The sequence below is a fragment of the Neoarius graeffei genome, chromosome 14 (genome assembly GCF_027579695.1).
Source record: "Neoarius graeffei isolate fNeoGra1 chromosome 14, fNeoGra1.pri, whole genome shotgun sequence".
NCBI lineage: Eukaryota > Metazoa > Chordata > Actinopteri > Siluriformes > Ariidae > Neoarius > Neoarius graeffei.
The window spans coordinates 64,612,493-64,638,494 of record NC_083582.1 but is presented as its reverse complement, the minus strand read 5'-3'; the positions used below and the strand labels follow the sequence as shown (position 1 = coordinate 64,638,494).

The following is a 26,002-nucleotide window of genomic DNA, read 5'->3' as shown; positions in this document are numbered from 1 at the left end:
CTTTAAATAAAACAGGGTGCCCACTCACACCTGATTGTCATCCTATTGATTGAAAACATCTGACTCTAATTTCACCTTCAAATTAACTGCTAATCCTAGAGGTTCACATACTTTTGCCACTCACAGATATGTAATATTGGATCATTTTCCTCAATAAATAAATGACCAAGAATAATATTTTTGTCTGATTTGTTTAACTGGGTTCTCTTTATCTACTTTTAGGACTTGTGTGAAAATCTGATGATGTTTTAGGTCATATTTATGCAGAAATATAGAAAATTCTAAAGGGTTCACAAACTTTCAAGCACCACTGTATATGTAACTTTTTGGTCCTAAAAAGGGACACATATGGCCCTTTTCCACTACCCTTTTTCAGCTCACTTCAGCTCGGTTCAGCTCACTTCAGCCCGACACGGCTCGCGTTTCGACTACCAAAAACCAGCACGACTCAGCTTGTTTCAGCCCTGCTTAGCCCCTAAAACTCGCACCGTTTTGGAGTGGGGCTGAAGCGAGCCAAACCGTGCCGACTGAGTCTGGGGGCGTGAGCAGACACTCCCCTGTGCACTGATTGGTGAGGAGGAGTGTCCTCACATGCCCACACACGCCCCGTGAGCGCGCTGGGATCTGTAAACACCGCAAACCCGGAAGGAGAATAATTATGAATTAAAGCCGCAAGCGGCCTTGACGGGCCCTCGCGCCAGCGGCCAGGGGGGGCGGGGGCATGCGTCCCCGCGAAATACCGTAAAGAGTCTGCTTGCCAAGTTTGACCAATCAGAAGCTGCAATATCATTTGTGCCATAACCAGCACCCCCAGGGGTGAAAGTGCACAAAATTTGGTGGATATGTCAGGAGAGCTATGAAGAGTTTGCGTATGAAGTGTGATGACAATTGAGTAAATAGAAGATGAGAGATAGATTTTTGAAGAATAAATTTTTTGGTTTTTCCCATGTCAGAAGGTGGCGCTATGCTGTACATGAGCGATTATGAGTTGGAGAAATAAGTGTCTACAACAGCAATGCACTATCACAAGGTAGTGGTGTGAAGGAAAAGCATTATGGAATTATTTACCAAAAACCCGTTTTGGAGAAATTGCGTCGGCCAAAAACAGCGCCCCCCATGGACGAAAATTCCCAAAATGTGGTGTACATGACATGGGCGGTAGTAAGAGGGTGGCCGTGAAGTTTGACCAAATTTGAGGAAAGATTGGATTGTTTGCCCAAAAATAGCGCCCCCAGTGGCGAAATAGCACAGAAAATGGGGAACATGTCAGAAGCCCAATGAGGGATTTGCGTGTGAAGTATGAGCAGTTTTGAGCAATTAGAAGATTTGTTATGAATTTTTAAGCATGTAAAATTTTGCATTAAAAATTGATTGACGTATAACTTCTGAGCGGTTTAAGCTACGTGAAACTTATTTAGTAACTTTTGTCAGCCATGTCTGTAGATGATGTGTATCAATTTTGGTGACATTCCTATGAACAGTCTAGGAGGAGTTGCGCCGTCTTCGTGGCCATGCATTTCGCACAAAAGTGAAATTACCTCACTTCCTGTTGGGCGTGGCTAATGCATTGGCATTACATTTTTGTCCGGCTTAGTGAGATACATATGCGTACCAAATGGCATGCCACTCCTACAAACTACATGGCAACCAGGCACCTTAAAGCGGGAGGCCAAAATCACAACGAGTTAGGGGGCGCTATAGAGGCCCTGAGGCCCGGCTGGATCTGGGCTTTTGGTTCTCAGTAGCGGTGGCAGTCTAAGAAAAAGGAGCCAAATTTCGTGCGTTGTCGACCATGGCAAGCGCCCCAATAAGGGTCTTGAAAAGAGTTTGCTTGCCAAGTTTGACAAATCAGAAGCTGCAATATCATTTCCGCCATCACCAGCACCCCCAGGGGCGAAAGTGCACAAAATTTGGCGGACATGTCAGGTTAGCTATGAAGAGTTTGCGTATGAAGTTTGATGACAATTGAGTAAATAGAAGATGAGATATAGATTTTTGAAGAATAAATTTTTTGGTTTTTCCCATGTCAGAAGGTGGCGCTATGCTGTACATGAGCGATTATGAGTTGGAAAAATAAGTGTCTACAACAGGAACGCACTATCACAAGGTAGTGGTGTGAAGGAAAAGCATTATGGAATTATTTACCAAAAACCCGTTTTGGAGCAATTGCGTCGGCCAAAAACAGCGCCCCCCATGGACGAAAATTCCCAAAATGCGGTATACATGACATGGGACGTAGTAAGAGGGTGGCCGTGAAGTTTGACCAAATTTGAGGAAAGATTGGATTTTTTGCCCAAAAATAGCGCCCCCAGTGGCGAAATATCACAGAAATTGGGTAACATGTCAGAAGCCCAATGAGTGATTTGCGTGTGAAGTATGAGCAGTTTTGAGCAATTAGAAGATTTGTTATGAATTTTTTAGCATGTAAAATTTTGAAGTGAAAATTGATTGACGTATAACTTCTGAACGTTTTATCCTACGTGAAACGTATTTAGTAACTTTTGTCAGCCATGTCTGTAGATGATGTGTATCAATTTTGGTGACATTCCCATGAACGGTCTAGGAGGAGTTGCGCCGTCTTCGTGGCCATGCATTTCGCACAAAAGTAAAATTACCTCACTTCCTGTTGGGCGTGGCTATGCATTCATAGAACTTTTTTTGTTCGTCTCAGTAAGATACATATGTGAACCAAATTTCGTTCCTCTACGACAAACTATATGGCAACCAGGAGCCTTCGAAAAAAGGCAAAATTTTCAAGGCGTTAGGGGGCGCTATAGAGGCCCAGAGCCCCGCCCAGATCTGGGGTTTTGGATCTGAGTAGCGTAGGGGATGCCGATAAAATGATCCAAAATATGCGCGTTTTCGTCCACAGGAAGTGCCCCAAAAAAGGCCGAACAGCGACCGCGACTAAGGAATAATAATAATAATTAAAGCCGCAAGCGGCCTTGACGGGCCCTCGCGCCAGCGGCCAGGGGGGGCGGGGGCATGCGTCCCCGCGAAATACCGTAAAGAGTCTGCTTGCCAAGTTTGACCAATCAGAAGCTGCAATATCATTTGTGCCATAACCAGCACCCCCAGGGGTGAAAGTGCACAAAATTTGGCGGATATGTCAGGAGAGCTATGAAGAGTTTGCGTATGAAGTGTGATGACAATTGAGTAAATAGAAGATGAGAGATAGATTTTTGAAGAATAAATTTTTTGGTTTTTCCCATGTCAGAAGGTGGCGCTATGCTGTACATGAGCGATTATGAGTTGGAGAAATAAGTGTCTACAACAGCAATGCACTATCACAAGGTAGTGGTGTGAAGGAAAAGCATTATGGAATTATTTACCAAAAACCCGTTTTGGAGAAATTGCGTCGGCCAAAAACAGCGCCCCCCATGGACGAAAATTCCCAAAATGTGGTGTACATGACATGGGCGGTAGTAAGAGGGTGGCCGTGAAGTTTGACCAAATTTGAGGAAAGATTGGATTGTTTGCCCAAAAATAGCGCCCCCAGTGGCGAAATAGCACAGAAAATGGGGAACATGTCAGAAGCCCAATGAGGGATTTGCGTGTGAAGTATGAGCAGTTTTGAGCAATTAGAAGATTTGTTATGAATTTTTAAGCATGTAAAATTTTGCATTAAAAATTGATTGACGTATAACTTCTGAGCGGTTTAAGCTACGTGAAACTTATTTAGTAACTTTTGTCAGCCATGTCTGTAGATGATGTGTATCAATTTTGGTGACATTCCTATGAACAGTCTAGGAGGAGTTGCGCCGTCTTCGTGGCCATGCATTTCGCACAAAAGTGAAATTACCTCACTTCCTGTTGGGCGTGGCTAATGCATTGGCATTACATTTTTGTCCGGCTTAGTGAGATACATATGCGTACCAAATGGCATGCCACTCCTACAAACTACATGGCAACCAGGCACCTTAAAGCGGGAGGCCAAAATCACAACGAGTTAGGGGGCGCTATAGAGGCCCTGAGGCCCGGCTGGATCTGGGCTTTTGGTTCTCAGTAGCGGTGGCAGTCTAAGAAAAAGGAGCCAAATTTCGTGCGTTGTCGACCATGGCAAGCGCCCCAATAAGGGTCTTGAAAAGAGTTTGCTTGCCAAGTTTGACAAATCAGAAGCTGCAATATCATTTCCGCCATCACCAGCACCCCCAGGGGCGAAAGTGCACAAAATTTGGCGGACATGTCAGGTTAGCTATGAAGAGTTTGCGTATGAAGTTTGATGACAATTGAGTAAATAGAAGATGAGATATAGATTTTTGAAGAATAAATTTTTTGGTTTTTCCCATGTCAGAAGGTGGCGCTATGCTGTACATGAGCGATTATGAGTTGGAAAAATAAGTGTCTACAACAGGAACGCACTATCACAAGGTAGTGGTGTGAAGGAAAAGCATTATGGAATTATTTACCAAAAACCCGTTTTGGAGCAATTGCGTCGGCCAAAAACAGCGCCCCCCATGGACGAAAATTCCCAAAATGCGGTATACATGACATGGGACGTAGTAAGAGGGTGGCCGTGAAGTTTGACCAAATTTGAGGAAAGATTGGATTTTTTGCCCAAAAATAGCGCCCCCAGTGGCGAAATATCACAGAAATTGGGTAACATGTCAGAAGCCCAATGAGTGATTTGCGTGTGAAGTATGAGCAGTTTTGAGCAATTAGAAGATTTGTTATGAATTTTTTAGCATGTAAAATTTTGAAGTGAAAATTGATTGACGTATAACTTCTGAACGTTTTATCCTACGTGAAACGTATTTAGTAACTTTTGTCAGCCATGTCTGTAGATGATGTGTATCAATTTTGGTGACATTCCCATGAACGGTCTAGGAGGAGTTGCGCCGTCTTCGTGGCCATGCATTTCGCACAAAAGTAAAATTACCTCACTTCCTGTTGGGCGTGGCTATGCATTCATAGAACTTTTTTTGTTCGTCTCAGTAAGATACATATGTGAACCAAATTTCGTTCCTCTACGACAAACTATATGGCAACCAGGAGCCTTCGAAAAAAGGCAAAATTTTCAAGGCGTTAGGGGGCGCTATAGAGGCCCAGAGCCCCGCCCAGATCTGGGGTTTTGGATCTGAGTAGCGTAGGGGATGCCGATAAAATGATCCAAAATATGCGCGTTTTCGTCCACAGGAAGTGCCCCAAAAAAGGCCGAACAGCGACCGCGACTAAGGAATAATAATAATAATAATAATAATAAGAAGAATAATAATAATAAAAAACCGAACAAGATCAATAGGGCCTTCGCCCTATAGGGCTCGGGCCCTAATAATAATAATAATAAGAATAATAATAATAATAATAATAATAATAATAAAAAACCGAACAAGATCAATAGGGCCTTCGCCCTATAGGGCTCGGGCCCTAATTACGAGAATTTCTGAAGCCTTATGCGCCTCGCCTCATCTGTACGCTCTTGCCAGTATCTGTCCGCGTTATCGGTGACAACAAGCCACAGCACCAAGACCAGCAACACTAACGACTCCATGTCCTCCATGTTTGTTGTTTACTATTCGGGTCGTGAGACTACCGCTTAAAAGATCACTGAATCAGTGACATACAGAGCATCGTGGACGAGTTCGCGGAGCGCAAGGCTCGTCGTATGCCCTTCAAATAATGCGCGCAGTAGGCTATTGATGTTTTATTATGAGCCATGTACAGTATGTCGCCGAATGTTTTTTTTGTTTCTGAGTTACATGTTCGTTTGAAGGACTTAATGTACAAAATAACATAGTTGCACCCCGTAGTGTTGAAATTGGTAAACACAGTGCATTCAGTGAGGTTTGCACCGCCCTCCTTTTATTTCTGACTCTTCCTGTCACCGTTGCAACCTCTGAGCGCTCATTCGTATGCCCTTCAAATAATGTGCGCAGTATAGGCTATTGATGTTTTATTATGAGCCATGTACAGTATCCTAATGTTTTTTGTTTCTGAGTTACATGTTCGTTTGAAGGACTTGATGTACTAAATAACATAGTTGCACCCGGTAGTGTTGAAATTGGTAAACACTGCAGTTGCGGACATTTTGTAGCCTAAAATGATGTTATGATAAGCTTTAATAAAGGGTCCGGTCATTTGCCCCGCCCCCGGCCCGGCTCTGACTTGTTCCGCCACTGTCACTGATGTCACTGTTTGCGCTGCTTAACGACATCACATGACGTCCACCCACTTTCGCTAACTCCACCCAATGTGTCCACCCACTTCCAGCCAGCGCGGTTGTAGTCGAAATGCAACTCCAACAGCCCCGCTCAGCTCGACTCAGCTCGACTCGGCACGGCACGGCTCAGCCGCGTTTGTAGTGGAAAAGCGGCAATAGTTACCTTGAGGTCCAATAATGAGCTCTAGGGGGTACATTTGTGTAGGTTGTAGCTTGGGGGACAGAAATGGACTCCTATTTCTGACAGTGTCTGAGTAGTTTTAATGCATAATACTTTTTACTCCTACTCGAGTACATTTAAGATTTAAATATGTGCTTATACTCTGTTACATTCGACTACACACTGCTCTCTACTTTTATTTAATTTATTAAATTGTTTTTATTCACACACACACACACACACACACACACACACACACACACACACACACACACACACAGCTTCTATGATGTCGACTGCTTAGATACACACAAATAGACAATTGATGCATGGGTATGATTTATTTTCTCTCTCTCTCTCACACACACACACACACACACACACACACAAAGAGCTCTGTGTTGCTCAACTCTCTCTCTCTCTCTCTCTCTCACATCTCTCACATCTCTCTCGTCTTTATCCTTGAAGATTTATGAACCCAGCCTGTGGCAAAATTCAAAATTGCTTTTATTTATTTATTTATTTATTTATTTTATGAATAGTACTTGAATGAGTCGATTTTATGTTGTGCTTTTTAGACAAGCACTTAAACTTGTTTTATTTTGGGCATAAATAATATTCTCCTACATTTGAATGTAATACATTCTCGATGTAATAAATCATCATGTGAATTTATTCGTTACTTGAGTAGCCCTTTGATGAGATCTTCTTTACTCATACTCAGATCATTATATTGACGAGTGCTTTTACTTCTACTTGAGTAATTATTATTACATATGATTAAGTATAAAGTAACAGTACTTTTATTTGAGTACAGTTTTTGCTTACTCTACCCACCTCTTCTTGCAAAAATGGGAGAAAACATTACCGTTCTGTTGCATACTGAGAGGTTGATTCTCGGGTACGTCAGTGTCCTCGGGCTTGAATCAGATTCTGGCTTTGGTGGCTCAAACCTGTATGGCTATACAACTGCAATAAAGTTGCTAGCATTCTTTTCAGCTCATAGTGGTATTTGACAATTGAGAGAGGCTACAAGTTTCAGCACCTTCAGCAGACATGACTCCATAGTAGAGGACCTGGGTTAGATATGTATGCACATAATTTAGGAGAATAAATCAACTGTTATAGGCTAATTTGAACCCAAGGAACAACTTGGGATGTGTGCCAAAATTGCTATCCGGAGCGAGCAGGCTGAAAATTACCAATCCAAGATGGCTGCCAGTAGCCATATTGAAAATATCAATTTTTGAACCACTCACCACAGAAGTATGTGCAATACCTCATTTTATGGGTTTTTGGGTATGGGGAATCCATTAGTGGCATTATTTTCATGATTGAAGGAAAAGGGAACAAGCTATGGTCAAGGGCAAGGTAAAAAAAAAAAACACGAAAAATTGGCCAAAATTGCAGTTTCACAGTAAACATGAGAAAAAAAGAATAATCCTACCTCAAACATGAAATCATGGAATTGAGAGACCTATGCACATAATTTAGGAGAGTATAAGAAAGCAAGCATTTGATTAATATAAATAAATTGTATTTTCAATCATACTATTATGATCAATGGAATGTTAACTTAAAGGGCAATATATAGAGTAAATATAACAATAAAACACACATTAACGAACCTTATTCAAGACTTACAAAAGTTTTTTGTTCTAAGGTTGGAAAGTTATAGTGTTTTGAAAGTAGCTCGAGCAAACTATTTCCGCAGTTTGAACAGCCCGCCATGATATTAATTTTATCCAATCAGAATGCACGTTCATTTTCTCTGCGTAACACTCATGACGTATGTATGTGCCCAGTTCTGTTGGCTCATTGAGGTTGGGACTAGCACGTGTGAATCGGAAAGTAGGATGAATTGTAAGTGATCGGCTACACAATGCCACAGTGTGTTGCTTTCGGGTGTAATAACAGGACCGATGGAAAGCATAACGATCCTCCAGACGTGTCTTTTGCGGGATCTCTTCGTATGATTCGACAGAGCTGTCGCTTTCACTTGATGCGCTCGACGCCATGATTACACGCTTCTCTCCTAGTGCAGTGGGTAGGGCTGACGTCACGGTCTTTTAAAAATGGCGACTCTTGTGCCGTTTAGCGTACCGACTATTATATTTACAATTACCAAGATATTTCGTTGTTTTCTAGTATATAAATTTGATAGAATACTTAAGAATACGTTACTTTGTCACATCAGCAACTGTATATATTATATTTGGTACCCCTTTAAAGTGAAAAATACAAAACAAAAACTTATTACTTTAGTAGGCAGCAATATCTTGAGAGCCTAAATGTTTAACAACCAACAATACAACTTTTAACATCACATTATTACTGTTTATGTGTCACATAAACCAGGGTCAGGAACACGAAGAGTAACACAATAATAATACCGCAATACCAGCGGCCATTTTGGATTGGTCATTTTCAGGCAGTTCGCCCCAGATAGCGATTTTGGCACACGTCCCAAGTTATTCCTTGGGGTCAAATTAGCCTATAACAGTTGAATTATCCTCTCCTAAATGATGTGCATGCATGTCTAAGCCAGGTCCTAGACTACCAGGATCCCAGAACACAGAGTGCTGATTATTTTTTCATGATTCTGAAACCTAACTTCATATCCTTGGTGATTTTTTTTTAATCATTCAAATTTAGCCTGATGGTTAATAACACATTGTTCTGTGGTGTAACAAACTCATAACACACACATTATTACTGTTTTACATGGACTTAAATATTAAATGAACTGACTCTATTAAGCCACTAATACAGATGTGAAATGAAAAATCTGTGATGTTTATGAACTTCGTAAGCGCCCAGGACCTTTTGACAGGTCCAGACTTGCATTCCTCTCTGTAGTTACTGAATAATTCATAGTAGGTACTGAATATTGTTCTTTAATGTGAGTAACTCAGTAAGAACTTTTGATTTTAAGAGGCTAACTCTTCCAGACAGATCCTTTTGTAAATGATAAATAAAACTAGTTGCCTAAATCTTTAATGTAATGTTAACCTTAATGTGAAGTCTATAGTCTCTCATTGAAATGTTTTGTGTATATACTGTATACTGTGCAAAAGTCTAAGGCACCCTATTTCTTTTCCATACAAACGTTGTTATAGGTTTCTATTTTATGACTTCTACATTATCGAGTTGGTAGAAAAACATTTTAGAGTTCCAAACTTTCGTTTTCCAGCACAAAATTAAATGTTACAGAAAATTTTTTTGTATCTGAGCAGCATATTACATAAGAGAGCACTTTTCAGATTAAAAAAGAAAACATAATGAAGGCTGCTGGGTTTTGGTGCAAAATGAAGAAGCGAGTGTGACAGTCAAAGTGTCCAGAAGAACTGTGGCTGGTTCTGGAAGATGCTCAGTAAAACCTACAACTCATTTCCGCATAAAACTGCACTCATTGGACCTGAGACTACTATTTTTTTTTTAAGCAGAGGGTCGTCTCACACCAAATATTGACTTTGTTTTATTAATTATAGCTTACTGATTACTGTTTATAGTATTTTTTAATGTTGAAACATTTCATTTCATTACTTTTAAGCAATTTTTGGTCTACAGCATTTCTTTACATATGCCGAAGACTTTTACACAGTACTGTACACTTTGGCTGGCTATTACTGGCAAGTAGAATGCACATGTGGTTTTTCTTTCTCATTTTTTTCCATCACTGTTGTGTTAAAGCGTTTGTACAACATTCATTTGCTCAAACTCTCTCTACTTAGTTACGCTGACTTGCTCACCCCGTATATGAACTCTATTCCTGCTGTGATTGCCAAGGCTTCGGCTATCCACAACCCCATCATTTATGCCATCACACATCCCAAATACAGGTACTTCACTGCACTGCTTGCTGTCTACATCCTGAGTGATGCTGCAGAGTGAAGCAGGCTAGAACAAAAATCACTGAATGTGTTGGTGGGACAAGTAACAATCTGTTAATAGTTGAAAACTTGTCACACTCGTACGAGAAAGTACCAAGTTTGGATCTTTATGATTGGCTTTAGATTACTGGAAAGGTTTAATTAACAGGAGCTTGACAAAATGAATAATTTTATTCTTAGCATGCAATTTAGGCAGGCTTTAAGCTCCAGGTGTAAAAAAATCTTTACACACAATTCGTACACAGTCTTTACAAAAGACGCATCTTCTATAATTTCAAAGATGGGACAGTGTTTATTATAATGGTCCATAAAATAAACAATGGCAGAAAATCTGTGTCCAGCAAGAACTGATTTTATCACAAAAGTCTGAGAAGAACTGAGACATGTTCTCTGAGGCAAGTTCCACAACATACGAGCGAAAATAGAGGAATAAAACACTTCAGGACATCCTGTTACTGACGAATAATCAACTTTTGTGCGCTAATAGCAACTCTGCTTCATGTCTTTGATTATTTTCCGAGAAAATCACACCCTGTTGTGTTGTTTAATTCCATACATAAAAACTGCATGGCTACCTTAGACTTAATAAAACTTCACTACAGAATTGATACAATTTTAAAGAAAAGGATCATACCAAATATATTTTTATTTAGGTGTTTACTACTCTTTAAAGTTAATGCATTGATATTGAGAAACTTTAGATTTTTTTTACCCCATTTTGAAGCATCCTTTCTTTACAGAATATTTATGACTTTTGCATAGTATTGTATAAAAAAATGACAACTTTTGTCAAACTATAATTTTCAAACAGAAGTTATGCAGTACTTTTGTAAGACAAGTTGTAGTTTTCAAACAAGCTAGAAACTATACTCAGGTGTTAAAGGTTAAAGAGAACATCAGTGAACTTTGAACAAACTGTGTTACCATTAGAACGAAGTATGTGGTTTTAGAATAGTTAAAAAAAAAAAACTTTACCGTTCTTCTCAGTAAAGTTTGTTTTTGATCAAAAACCAATTTTTGATAACAAAATATATTGTCCACATGAGTGAGTTATGTTTAGTCCCTCTATAGAAGGCAAATGCACAAATGGATCAAAGTCAAGATGTGATTTTATAGCTAAATTTTTTTAATTTTACAGAACATATTTAATGTACATGATAAATATTATGACCTTGATTTTTTTTGTTGTTGTTTTTTGTTTCATACAGCCCCAATTCTAAAAAAGTTGGGATGCTGTGTAAACTGTAAATAAAAACAGAATGTGATCATTTGCAAATCATGGAAACCCTATATTTCATTGAAAATAGTACAAAGACAACATATCAAATGTTGAAACTGAGAAATTTTATTGTTTTTTGAAAAATATATGCTCATTTGATGTCAGTAACACATTTCAGAAAAGTTGGGACAGGGGCATGTGTTGCAGCACCTCTACTTTTAACAATGCTCTGTAAACGTTTGAGAACTGAGGAGACCAGTTGCTGTAGTTTTGAAAGAGAAATGTTGTCCCATTCTTGCCTGATTTACAATTTCAGTTGTTCAATAGTTCGGGGTCTCCTTTATCGTATTTTGCGCTTCATAATGCACCAAATGTTTTAAATGGGAGACAGGTCTGGACTGCAGGCAGGCCAGTTTAGCACCCGGACTCTTACTACGGAGCCATGCACTTTTAATATATGCAGAAAGCGGTTTGGCATTGTCTCGCTGAAACAAGGAAGGTCTTCCGTGAAAAAGATTTTGTCTGGGATGGCAGCATATTGCTCTGAAACGTGTATATATATCATTCAGCATTAATGACGCCTTCCCAGATGTACAAGCTAGCCATGTCATGTACACTAATGCACCCTCACACCATCACAGACGCTAGCTTTTGAACTGTGTGCTGATAACAAGCCAGATGGTCCCTCTCCTCTTTAGCCTGGAGGATGTGGTGTCCGTGATTTCTAAAAAGAATTTCTACTTTTGATTCGTCAGACCTCGGGACAATTTTCCACTTCGCCTCAGTTCATCGAAAAGAGCTCGGGCCCAGAGAAGGTGGCGGTGTTTCTGGATATTGTTTATATCTAGTTTTAACTTGCATTTGCAGATGCAGTAATGAACTGTTTTCACAGACGATGGTTTTCTGAAGTGTTCCTGAGCCCATGCAGTGATTTCCACTACAGACACATGTCTGCTTTTAATGCAGTGTCTCCTGAGGGCCTGAAGATCACAGGCATCCAATGTCAGTTTTCAGCCTTCTCTCTTGCATACAGAGATTTCTCCAGATTCTCTGAATCTTTTCATGATATTATGTACCATCGATGATGTGATCCACAAATTCTTTGTAGTTTTACATTGAGGAACGTTATTCTTAAATTGTTGCACTGTTTGCCCATGTAGTCTTTCATAGAGCAGTGAACCCCTCCCCATCTTTACTTCTGAGAGACTCCGCTTCACTGGGATGCTCTTTTTATACCCAGTCATGTTACTGACCTGTTGCCAATTAACCAAATTAGTTGGTTTCTTTTTTTTTTTGGGATTACACAACTTTTTCAGTCTTTTGTTGCCCCGTCTCAACTTTTTTGAAACGTGTTGCTGACATCAAGTTCAAAATGAGCAGATATTTTTCAAAAAAACAATAACATTTCTCAGTTTCAACATTTGATATGTTGTCTTTGTACTATTTTCAATGAAATATAGGTGTTCCATGATTTGCAATTTATCACATTCTGTTTTTATTTACAGTTAACACAGCGTCCCAACTTTTTTGGAACTGGGTTTGTAAATGAGTATGTTGGAAAAATACACATGAAAGGTAGAAGAAGTCTGAATTGTCGTTCAGAATTACAATCTGTATTACTAAATTAAACCTGACTATTTTTAACAAATAAAAAAAAAGGTTTTAAAAAAACCTTTTAAAATAATATTTATGGAATATCTTTTAGGAATATTACATTTGTATTCATTTTGCTGTGTTACACTCATGATATGCCTCATCTCAGACTGCAATTTTTCGTGGTCTCAAAGAAAATATCTGTGTCATATATGTATATTTGTCCACAATATGCTCTTGTTTCTCTTTTTCTTCCTCTCCACTCTTTTTCCTCTACTCTTCCGTGTTGGGTCAGATCTGCTTTAGCAAGATATATTCCATGTCTGGGTGCACTACTGTGTGTTCGTCATGGAGAACGCTTGACTAGCAGCAGTTTTATGTCCACACGCCGCTCCACTGTGACCAGCCAGGTTTCAGAACCCGGCAACAGCATGCGTCAAAACAACAGGACTCCCCTGTCCTCAGTGTCTGACAGCGAGTCTGTATGAACACATCTTTTCCCATCCATCCCAGTTTTCCTTTCATTGCATAATTGGTCCAGTCATATAAGGCACTGCCACTCTGTTTCTCTGTATCTGTCTCAGGCTTTGACGGACACAGAGATGGACATGGCGGGTGCTCTTTCCCGTCAGGTGTCGTATGAAGGCCGTAAAGAGCTGTCTGACTTTAGGCACTGCAGCTCTCTAAAGGTGAAGGTGAGAGGTCGAGAATCAGGCAGCATCAGCAGAAGTCCTGTAGATGCAGGTCTAAACCTCACCGACTGTGTTTACATCAGCGTGAGTAAGAGTCCACGGTATTGTTTGTGCACTTCTGATAGCTCAGTTCACCTGGATCTGGGAAATTAGCTGGAACGTAGTTGTGCAAGTTATTTCCAGTCATTCCAGAGAAATTCCATTTGACCTTGTACAATTTTCTTGTAAGGCTGACTGATGAAAGCATGAATTTTGAGAAGTCATGTCAACCTGCAAAGCCTCTCTGCTTCACTAATTACTTCTCAAATGAAAATTTAATGAAACCTCCTATTACCTGCCACTCCTGTCAAGCATATCTAATTGTAGCTTAGTTTGTAAATCTGCTCGGATGCTTGGATCTCATGCTGCGTTCATGATAAGTGGAAACTTTCAGTGTTCCAGCACAGAACCTACTTCCTCCCTCATTAATGTTTACTCCTTCAGCTATCTGAATTGGGAAATGTAGATGCATTAAGGGGCTTCAAGAGAGCAAAAATTGGCCATACTCTCAGGGAGGGGTGGCATACTCTGTCTTCTCTATCAATCACAGCAATATTAGCCAATCATAGGTGTCTATGAGGTCATGAGGTCGATAGTACCCACAAAAAAATGGAGCGCTCTGAGAAAAAAAGACAATGAGTACAGTGTGTGTGTGCTCTCCTCATTGGAAACAACTGAGACGCTTGTGCTCGGAAAAAAAAAAAACACTGTATGGACACCTGCACTTATATATTTTGCAGCATGAGCTGGAGGTGAGCTAGTGCAAGCTACTGCTACAAGATAGTGTTGTAGTCAAGATCACCTAAACCGAGACCAAGTCATGACCAAGACCAGAGTGTATTGAGACCAAGACAAGACCAAGACTTTGAGGGGGTGAGACCAAGTCAAGACCAAGACCAGAGTGTATTGAGACCAAGACAAGACCAAGACTTTGAGGGGGTGAGACCAAGTCAAGACCAGGACCAGACCAGTGGGTGTGAAGGGGGGTGGGGAGGGACCAGGTATTAACAGTAATGAAAATTTCAAATTAGCAATGAGTCATGCTATTGTTTGCATTTGAAGCAGGAAGTTTTACATCCAATCACAGTATTGATGTTAACAAATAAATCAGACAATGCACAGGCAACTTAGTGAAATCCCCACAACTGTAGTCTTGACTGGCCTTGAAATAAAATCCCAAGTCTCTATGTCCAAGACCAAGACAAGACCAAGTAAAAATGCAGTCAATTCCGAGACGAGACCAGGACCTTCAAAAAAGTGGTCTTGAGACTGGTCTCAAGTACTACAGCACTACTACCATACAAGCTCATGCTAATACAGTGGTGCTTGAAAGTTTGTGAACCCTTTCAAATTTTCTATATTTCTGCATAAGTGAGTGGCAAAAGTATGTGAACCTCTAGGATTAGCAGTTAATTTGAAGGTGAAATTAGAGTCAGGTGTTTTCAATCAATGGGATGACAATCAGGTGTGAGTGGGCACCCTGTACAGATTGTGTACAAATGGAGGAAATTCAAGACCATTGTTACCCTCCCCAGGAGTGGTCAACCAACAAAGATCACTCCAAGAGCAAGGCGTGTAATAGTTGGCGAGGTCACAAAAGACCCCAGGGTAACTTCTAAGCAACTGAAGGCCTCTCTCACATTGGCTAATGTTAATGTTCATGAGTCCACCATCAGGAGAACACTGAACAACAGTGGTGTGCATGGCAGGGTTGCAAGGAGAAAGCCACTGCTCTCCAAAAAGAACATTGCTGCTCGTCTGCAGTTTGCTAAAGATCACGTGGACAAGCCAGAAGGTTATTCGAAAAATGTTTTGTGGATGGATGAGACCAAAATAGAACTTTTTGGTTTAAATGAGAAGTGTTATGTTTGGAGAAAGGAAAACACTGCATTCCAGCATAAGAACCTTATCCCATCTGTGAAACATGGTGGTGGTAGTATCATGGTTTGGGCCTGTTTTGCTGCATCTGGGCCAGGACGGCTTGCCATCATTGATGGAACAATTAATTCTGAATTATACCAGCGAATTCTAAAGGAAAATGTCAGGACATCTGTCCATGAACTGAATCTCAAGAGAAGGTGGGTCATGCAGCAAGACAATGACCCTAAGCACACAAGTCGTTCTACCAAAGAATGGTTAAAGAAGAATAAAGTTAATGTTTTGGAATGGCCAAGTCAAAGTCCTGACCTTAATCCAATGGAAATGTTGTGGAAGGACCTGAAGCGAGCAGTTCATGTGAGGAAACCCACCAACATCCCAGAGTTGAAGCTGTTCTGTACGGAGGAACGGGCTAAAATTCCTCCAAGCCAGTGTGCAGGACTGATCAACAGTTACCGGAAACGTTTAGTTGCAGTTATTGCTGCACAAGGGGGTCACACCAGATACTGAAAGCAAAGGTTCACATACTTTTGCCACTCACAGATATGTAATATTGAAGCATTTTCCTCAATAAATAAATGACCAAGTATAATATTTTTGTTTCCTTTGTTTAACTGGGTTCTCTTTATCTACTTTTAGGACTTGTGTGAAAATCTGATGATGTTTTAGGTCATATTTATGCAGAAATATAGAAAATTCTAAAGGGTTCACAAACTTTCAAGCACCACTGTATGTACACAGGTGGAGGAGAGAGTGAAATCTATGATCATTAGAAATGTTGCATTTTTATACATTCTCGGAACTTCGACTGCCTTGGAGATGCCGTGTTACACATGGTGCTTCCTGGTCAGCTCGCTCTCTGCTCAATATTCCATCGCTGTTCCTTTCACACCACATGAGTTTTAGTCAGAAATATCAAACATGTTCGATATTTATGATTCTAAATCGTGAAGGCTCCGATCTAGTCAGTGACTTTAGGATGATGTCTGTAAACTCCTCACACTACAGGATTATTTGGGCAGATAATTGCTTCTGACTAGCCTCAAATCGGGAACGCTCCCGGAAAGCGAAAATCGGACCCAAACTCGGCCTGGTTATCCTCTAGTGTCGGGCCAACCTAACTAGAGAAATTTGCCATAACAAAATTAGGGAGAAATTTGGGGAAAATAAAAAAAATAATGAAGAATGCTAATTAACATTTACTTTATCAAAGTATCACCCTGTATTTAGGGATTTCAAATATTAAAGTGAGACGGACTTTCAATTTCATAAAGTTGGTGAAGTTTAGTTCCTTCTGAAATTTGGTCATTGTGATATATATTTAAGCTTCGTTCTTAATCTCTTACAAAATATCAGGCCATTCTGTGACTGAGAAGTTATTTAATTTGAGGTGATTCCCAAGCAAATAATGTGCATGAAATCGCTTGCTTCACGCAGTCAAGCAGACAGAGGAAATCCGTGTGCGCATGCGCAGGTTTATCTTTGACCGTGTACTGATAGTTCCATCATAGTGTCGCTAAACGAACAGTTGATCACACCGAGATGCTCACTGACCACCAATATTTATTAGTTTGGTCCTGTGTGTCCTTTCCTTCGCAACATAACATCTTTTCTCCTCACTTTCCGTTACTGTAGTCGGTCTTTCACGTTTCGTTCGCACACTCACGTCCTCCGTTTTTCTCTCCTGTTTCAAATTTGTATTCCATAATGACTTGTGCGAACGGGGAAAGCCCACCACATCATGCATGACATAGTATCTTGAATTGGGTCATGGTGAAGCAGGAAAAAATAGCAGAGAATTTAGAGCCACATGGCCCCGAAATTCATTAATTGTTCTATTTAGAAAAAAAACCTAATAAAATTGGAAGTCTGTGATTCGAATTCAGTAGCTTTTGGTCAATGAAACAAAAATTTCAGGGAAAATTCTTTTTATGACCTACACTTGAAAAATCTGAAAGGCGGTCTAGCTTTAATAGAAACTCAAAAGATCTTAAAGCTTTCATTTTAAAAACCTTAAATCAGTGTTTCTCAACCACCGTGCCGCGGTTCATTAGTGGGCCGTGAAATTTTTTCAAGTTTGAAGCCAAATACTAAATAGTTCAGGATATCGTAGGGTCCCAAATCTGGTAGCTGGTTTGCTGTATACTTTTCAGGTGGAATAAATACATTTATGGGTAAATTAAGAAGAATAAGCCTTTATTTTGTCACATTTAACCCACGCTTGCGCACACACACACACACACACACACACACACACACACACACACAGAGCGAGAGAGAGAAAGAAAGCAGAGCAGGATAAATAAATAAATACATTTGTGGATAAATTATATGGATCTGTGATGGCTGCATTATGCCTGCTGGAAGAGAAGAGCAGGGAAGATTGTGAATCGAGTGGCTGTAGTTTGTTTACACCCGATACTAAAATTTGTAGCATTCTCGCAACCTTCTCAAAGATGCATACAAAAAGCCCAGAAACTCCTATTTACCCGGGCAAAAACGATACAGGATTTATCCTGTAGTGTCCTGAGCCCCAGATCTTTAACTCAGCCATATAAAAAGTTGTTCTCCTCCATGCTCTTCCAGGTTTTCCTCTGTGTATCCGTGTAGAACGATGTCTGCAGCACCAGGTAGTTTGAGATGTCGGGGAACTCAACAGATGGATAGTTTTCCAACTCATAATGAATGAATAAATAACTTTATTTAAATACGATAAGTTGATCAGCAGAGCTGATGGCGTCGTGTACAGATACAAATAATTACAAATACGACAGACTAAAAATATATGCAATCTTTAAAAAAAAATTAAATCTGTTGATTATCTGTTAAGCCTAGGTCACAACCGGACGTACGATTTTTTGGCCGTGAGATTTTTGGCGTTTCCAAAATCGCTGCGTTTTGTTTTTTTTTCGTGGAGAAAGACGCACGTTGGCCGTAAGTTTGTCTTGCAACCTGAAGAAAACGTAAGCGCCCGTAGAGTTTGTTTGACATGACAAAGAACCTCTGCGGCCGGTCTGTGGCCAGTCTACGGCTCGAAAATCAGCACGTCGCACGCGCGCCCTCTGTGCGTTTCTTGCGTTTTTTGCACGTAGACCGGCCGTAGGAGCATGTACGGCTGGTTGTGACCGAGGCTTAAGCTATCTTCACATGAAGTTAATTAATAGTATGCATAACTATTGTCTTTGTATTTAGTTACAGCTACAATAGGATCAAAATTTATTCTGCTAATGTTAAATTTAGCGAGTAAATTTTTCTTTCACAGGAAAAATCCTTAGCGTGTTAGGATCTATCCCACTGAGTGGTTTCTATATCCACTTCTTTTGAGTGTAGTTCATGGTTTTAATAACTTGCTTGTTTGCTGCACACAAACATGGCAATAAGTTCTTGTGTTAATCGCCCAGACTCCACTTTTGGATCATTAATCCCTTTTGACTGAGAATGCCCTGCATGCATGGTTTGGCTTCTGGTACATCCATACAGTTTTACATACAATATCTACAATTAATAACAGTTTGTTTTATTGCATTTATTTAATTCCTGGGCTCCCATCTGTAACAGGGAGTGATGTTGCATCCCATTAATACACTTTACAATAGATTATTAGATTCTAATAGAATAGATGAGCCAAAATAATTGGCGATCTTTTTTAATGGGCCCCAACTTGTTACAAGTATGAATAGGTGGGCCTGAAAGTAGAAAAGGTTGAGAACCCCTGCCTTAAATCATACTGTTATTTCTTGTTCTTACTTTTCACTATAAGCGCTGCAATGCTGAAGATGTCACAGAATCAGAGAAGTTACAGTCCTCGAAAAAGTGTCTGAATCAGAATTCCAGTTCAGAGAACCAGAGCAAATGGATTTTTCCTACTGGGAAGTCAAAAACATCCCATTTCCAACTTGATCATGAACACAGCATCACTCACTTACTGCAGTAATACACCCCGTAATACATGCATATTATAACATGAAAGATTGTCAACAATTTAATCTTGGTTCTGCTGTTTTTCTGTTCCATGCACTGTAAAATATAATAAGTTGACTTTACTTAAAAAAAATATGCAAAGTCGTTGCCTCAAAAAAAGTCATTTATGTTGATTTAGATAAATTAGATTGGGTTAACTTATTTTTTGTGAGTTTGCAGTACTCAAATTAACTTAGATTAGTTTGATTACATTAACTTATTTATTTTGAGTTTGCAGTACTCACATAAACTTATATTAATTTGATTACATTAACTTATTTATTGTGAGTTTGCAGTACTCATCTTATATAATTTTGATTACATTAACTTATTTATTTTAAGTTTACAGTACTCAAATCAATGGCTTTCAGATATCTTTTTTCATAAATTTAACTTAATATTCATGAATTCCATTGATTTGAGTACTGTAAACTTAAAATAAATAAGTTAATGTAATCAAAATTATATAAGATGAGTACTGCAAACTCACAATAAATAAGTTAATGTAATCAAATTAATATAAGTTTATGTGAGTACTGCAAACTCAAAATAAATAAGTTAATGTAATCAAACTAATCTAAGTTAATTTGAGTACTGCAAACTCACAAAAAATAAGTTAACCCAATCTAATTTATCTAAATCAACATAAATGACTTTTTTTGAGGCAACGACTTTGCATTTTTTTTTAAGTAAAGTCAACTTATTATATTTTACAGTGTGTTAATCTAAGGGCGAGAAAATCACAACACCCAGAGGCCCCTGTCTGATTCATTTTAATTAGTTTTTTTTAATTATTAAATTTATCTTTACTATTTTCTACTCATAATGGATTGAATGTATTAATTATTCCTAATTTATCTGAGAAATAGACATCACTGTTTATTTGTTTGTTTGTTCCAAACCACACTCTTGATTGCATTATACAGTATCGGAAAAGAAACAAATGACTTAGTAATGAAAAATAGACCACAATATTGATTTTGGTCTCTTTCTGCCCCAGTAAGTTCTGAATGGAATGTAATCTGGTCAGGCTCCCATGTGGCCTGAAAGAGCATCTTGATTTAGGTCACATGTTGTGGATCGTTGCGTGAGTCAGTCAGTACTGAGCGATTAAGGCATAATTCTCTGCGTCTAATCTGTTGCTCTTTGAGATAATCCTCAGAAACAGCCTCGTGTCCACAAGACTTGTGTCAGATGAAATGTGACTAATATGTCCACTAAGTGGCACTCTTTTCAGACATGCCGAATTTACTATGACCTGCCAAAAACCCAGTAGTCAAACAGGCTGAACATAGCAGGAGTAAAGTTTATGACAGATGGTTGGGTTGAAATACATACATAATAACCTATTATTACATTCATTCATGTTCTAATGCATTCATTCAACACGGGTATAATTATTTATGAAAAGACTTTACATTTTATAGCAATGTTTTTATATGCATTTATAAACTGTTAACAGAATTATAATAGTGTATGAAACACATTATATGAGCAATCCCAAAAAAACCATACTGGGAACTAACATGATTTTCTGAGTATAGATTATTAATATATTTTATGCATTGCATTTGTGAGTGAAGTGAGATTTCTCACATTTTTATCAAGCCCAGCGCTATATTGCTGTAGCATTAAAAAAAAAACCAATAAATGTTTCTATCAGGAGTTGTGAAGTGCTTTAATTTGATTATCTGGTAAAATAAATTTAGTACAACAGAAATTAAGACAGATCTCTGTCACATCCATGTGCATTGGTGCTCTGAGCGTGCAGCGCAGTGCCATTCGGAATAATGACCATGCACCTGTTCCGGGTTAGAGCGCGATCACAGCACATGCATAAAAGGACTCTGTGTACACACAGACTTTGCAAAGTATATGCACTGTACCTAGTGTCTCACATTACCAAGCCTTTGTTCTGTATTTAGCTCCTCTGGTTCTTGGCTTGCTTTTGTATCTTGGACTTTGTCTTTGTGCTTGCCTCTGATATCCTGTCTGTGCCTCGCATGACCATTGCCTGTTTAACGACTCTGCCTTTTTCCTACATTTTTGTACTGTTTGCCTGCCTGCTTATGAATAAAACTCTTCCTGCATTTACATCCGTCACCCGCTGCCTTTACATGACAGTCTCATAATACATTATACAAAGTGGGGCTGGGTTTTTTCGTATTAGTAATATAATGTGTTATGAATACTACTTACAATGCATCATATTAATAATTTATACAGCACAATAAGGACAACTACGAAGTGTAATGCATTTTCATAAAGTAGAGTGCATACCTCTGCCGAGCCACATATTTGAATTTGCATCAAAATCTATTCAGTTTTTCCTTGCCCCACGTTTCCTCAGAATTTCATCAAAATCTGTTCACTACTTTTTGAGTTGCGTTGGGAAAGGACAAAAAAAATCCTGGATCCAGATACATATCCAGATTTGCATCAATATTTAACCATTGTTCTTTGGCTAACCTTTCCTCAAAATTTCATCAAAATCCGTTCACTACTTTTTGAGTTACATTGGAAACAGACAAACAAACAAACAGAGGTGAAAACATAACGTCCTCCAACAAAATTGGTGGAGCTAATAATTAGAACAACAAGATAAGATAATATATTATCACTTTATTGTCACTGTACATGTACAGCGAGATATTGATTGGACTAAGCCAGCAGATACCATCAAGAGTGAAGTGTAAGGCTATAGCTGTAACATAAAGAATACAACTAAAAATGTTTGTTAAATATGATTAGACATAATGTTATAACGCATTATAACCTGTTATGAATGTGTTCATGGTTTATTATAGATGTGATCTACACCAAAAGTGTTACCGAGCAATACTTCAATGGCATTTTTTTGTGCAAAATATACAAAAAAAAATATTTGCTGCATGTAAGGAATAGTAAGTGTCAGTCTGAGCAAGTACTAATGCAAATTATCCTGTTGCGTGGCTTTACAGACTGTGTTAGACAATGATGACATCTCCATGACTGAGGCTGTCCAATCCAATCATCTGCTCTCTACTGTAAGTGCAACATCATCGATTTAGTGACTGTACTGAAATCTGTTTGGTGTCTATTTGACTTTGCGTGCAGTAATAAATATCAACTTGTCATGGACTAGACACTCAAGCAGGATTTAATTTCGGGGGAAAAAAATGACGGCTTCTTTATTGTAGGTACAGATTAATCCTGTGAAATCTACAGGGACACTGACTGTGTGTGTTTCAATAAACCATTAATAAAACTCAATCGTTTGTCATGAAGTGATTCAGTAAGACATTTTGAATTCCGGGTGGCACGGTGGTGTAGTGGTTAGCGCTGTCGCCTCACAGCAAGAAGGTCCGGGTTCGAGCCCCGTGGCCGGCGAGGGCCTTTCTGTGCGGAGTTTGCATGTTCTCCCCGTGTCCGCGTGGGTTTCCTCCGGGTGCTCCGGTTTCCCCCACAGTCCAAAGACATGCAGGTTAGGTTAACTGGTGACTCTAAATTGACCGTAGGTGTGAATGTGAGTGTGAATGGTTGTCTGTGTCTATGGTGGGGTTTACATTAGATCGTATCAGCGGATCATCAGATTAACGTTTTTAAAACGATTAGTGTGCACACAGCAACACCAATACACGATTCGCGTGCACACAGCAACACCAATACACGGATACGCTCGGCTCCGCAGGCATCCTGCGCTCCAAATCACTCCGCCCTGAACAGCGAGTGCCCTCTGGAGGGTGCGCACTCCGGCCCTGCGCAGCTCACAGAGCGCGCGAGTGAAGTGCACAAGCAGTGATTCGGGACTGAGCCGCTGTATGTGTGATCCCAGCGCATATCACTTACCACTTGCAAGTGGAAGGATGGCAAGCCTAAAGACAATCATAACTACACAATGGGCAGTATTTGCATCAGTATTTGCAGTATTTTCATACTTTTATACTCTTTAATGAAAGGTGATACAAGGCGGAAGTCCGCGCCGTTTTTCAGCAGTCACGTCACATGACCAACGCCAGCAAATCAGGAAGGTGGATGTCACAGTGACGTTGTCCAATGACGACGCCAGCTAGAGCTCAGCACAGCGTATCCGCGTATTCTCAATGTTTACACAGCACCGGACCAGACACGATCTAGATTGAATACGTGGACCCTGGCAGATTCCCGTTTCCAGGCGTTTTAATGTAAACAGACAGTGCATCCGCGAAGAAAACGAGACAGATATGGTCTAATGTAAACTTGGCCTATGTGTGATGACCTGGTGACTTGTCCAGGGTGTACCCCGCCTTTCGCCCGTAGTCAGCTGGGATAGGCTCCAGCTTGCCTGCGACCCTGTAGAACAGGATAAAGCGGCTAGAGATAATGAAATGAGATGAGATTTTGAATTCCTGGAGCCTGAAAATGCTTTCCTGATCATTGTTAGTGTTGACAGTTTCAAAGTAAATCTCAGCATTTATTACGTCCATATATCCTAATCTAAGAATAGTTTATTTGATCATAATTTCCTTCATTGAGTAAATCAACTCTTGCATCTGTATTTATTCCACAAAATCGAGTCGTACCTGAGCTGACAGCCGACGAGACGTGTAGCACCGAGTTGGCTGTAAGCCATGTACGACGAGATTGAGTGGAATAACTGTTTTATTCTATCTACATTCACTGGAGTTTGAGAAACAGAGCATTTTTATTTTTATTTTTTTGCAAATTTCATAAATAAAAACTTTATACAAAACGTCCGACAAAATCATTTCCATTCAGGTGGACTTCTTAAAAACCTATCAATGGCTGCATGAATTGACTTTAGTGTTTTGTTTTTTGTAGAAAGTGCCGTCTTGCTGTCGTGCCAAGGTATAGAATAGCTTTCGACATTTATTTAATTCTTCCTTGGACATTTCAGTGATGTAATTTTCAAACTTCTTTGAGCTTTTTGAACCAGGCTAAAAAAAATGTCAACAAATTTTAATGTTTAGAGATGAAGAATTTAAACAAACCAGTGAAATGACAGGAGCAATTTTGTGAAAAATGCTATAATAATAATTCTTGAAAAATAAAAAAGATCCATTCTTACCATCAAATACTTTTATTCCATATTTTGTTGCTTTTTTTTTTTTTTTGGAGTTTTGTTTTCGAGTAGTTTTTATTTTGTTCTTGGTTGGTTCAGCAACATGCTCCGCCATTTTGTTTTTCTCTACTCATCGTATATAAGCTGATAGCCTGGTAGTAGATTAGCCAATCAGAGCTCACGATTGCTCATATCCAGTGAATGTGTATAGAATAAATGGGGTTATACACCAGTATGGCCTCATTTTTAGATGGAAACACATGAATTACTTCTTACTTGCCTTACTTCTAATTGCAAAAGAGAGTCAAATGGAGGAAGTCAAGTCTGAAAAAGATGAAGGAACAAATCAGTAGAACTGAATTAAGTTTCTGATCAAATGCTCAGGTATGCCTTGGGGTCCAGAGGCTTAACTGATACTGCAGGTTAAGTATTCTCAATTCTGATTGGTCAGTAGGTGTTGATTAATTTTCTAACAGTTGCTATGAAGGTTGTGGGCACATCACATGTTTATATGAATGCACTTGTTCTATTACATGATTGTTCATCTTGACTAGTATAGAAAGTGTTCAACCATTTCTCAAGGCCTTGGCAGCAGTTTCCACTGTGCTTTGGCGTTATCGTTCATGCATTGTATATTTCCCCCTGCAGTTTTATTTCGATATCATCAGTCAGTGTTGAAATGAAAATGAAAATGAGGTCAGAAACATTGTTTAAGGTAAACATACTGTACAATGACACACATTTTACCCGTCTCAGCCGTGTGTGATCTCAGAGCAGGCTGAGCAGAAGAAGCTGGCAGCTCCTATTCCCTGCATTGTTGTAACCTCCGAGTCTCATCCTGCTCTCCTGTCTGATGGGACCAGTGACCATGCTTCTTCATGCCTCCCTGGCATTTCTCCGGTGTCCTCTGTCAGCATGGAGCCTCTTGTGATGGACCAAGTGAGCACTTCTCAGGCCTGCAATAATACTGCCAACATTATCATTCCTCAGCATAGAGTCTGAAGAAAAAAACAACAACTGTCCTTTCCTTATCTCTCTTCCCTTATCTTCCTTGCACTTTTTCTTTTCATTTTAAAAGTTATATATCCTTGGTGTGCAGGTTTTGAAACCCTTTTTCGTTCTGTGTGTGTGTGTACATGCGTGATCTTCAAAGATAAGAGAGAGAGTGTTGAGGTACAGCTCAAGGTTTCTGCAGTGCAGAGTGTCTTCCCTTAGCAGGTTTTCCAGGAAGCCTGAACTGCATGCGGAGATTTACACTACCGTTCAAAAGTTTGGGGTCACTTTGAAATGTCCTTATTTTTGAAAGAAAAGCACTGTTCTTTTCAATGAAGATCACTTTAAACTAATCAGAAATCCACTCTATACAT

The 26,002-nt window shown here is 39.5% G+C and overlaps 1 protein-coding gene across 1 annotated transcript in view; it reads left to right on the top strand.

Annotated features, from left to right (window-relative positions):
• Positions 1 to 25,637, top strand: part of opn4b (opsin 4b) — a 78,558-nt gene extending 52,921 nt beyond the window's left edge. Inside the window, exons 7-11 of the mRNA XM_060939039.1 lie at positions 10,055 to 10,162; positions 13,321 to 13,507; positions 13,610 to 13,801; positions 22,555 to 22,620; positions 25,392 to 25,637. Of these exons, the coding sequence (XP_060795022.1) occupies positions 10,055 to 10,162; positions 13,321 to 13,507; positions 13,610 to 13,801; positions 22,555 to 22,620; positions 25,392 to 25,637 (799 nt within the window). The remainder of the gene's footprint in view (positions 1 to 10,054; positions 10,163 to 13,320; positions 13,508 to 13,609; positions 13,802 to 22,554; positions 22,621 to 25,391) is intronic.
• Positions 25,638 to 26,002: the final 365 nt, after the last annotated feature.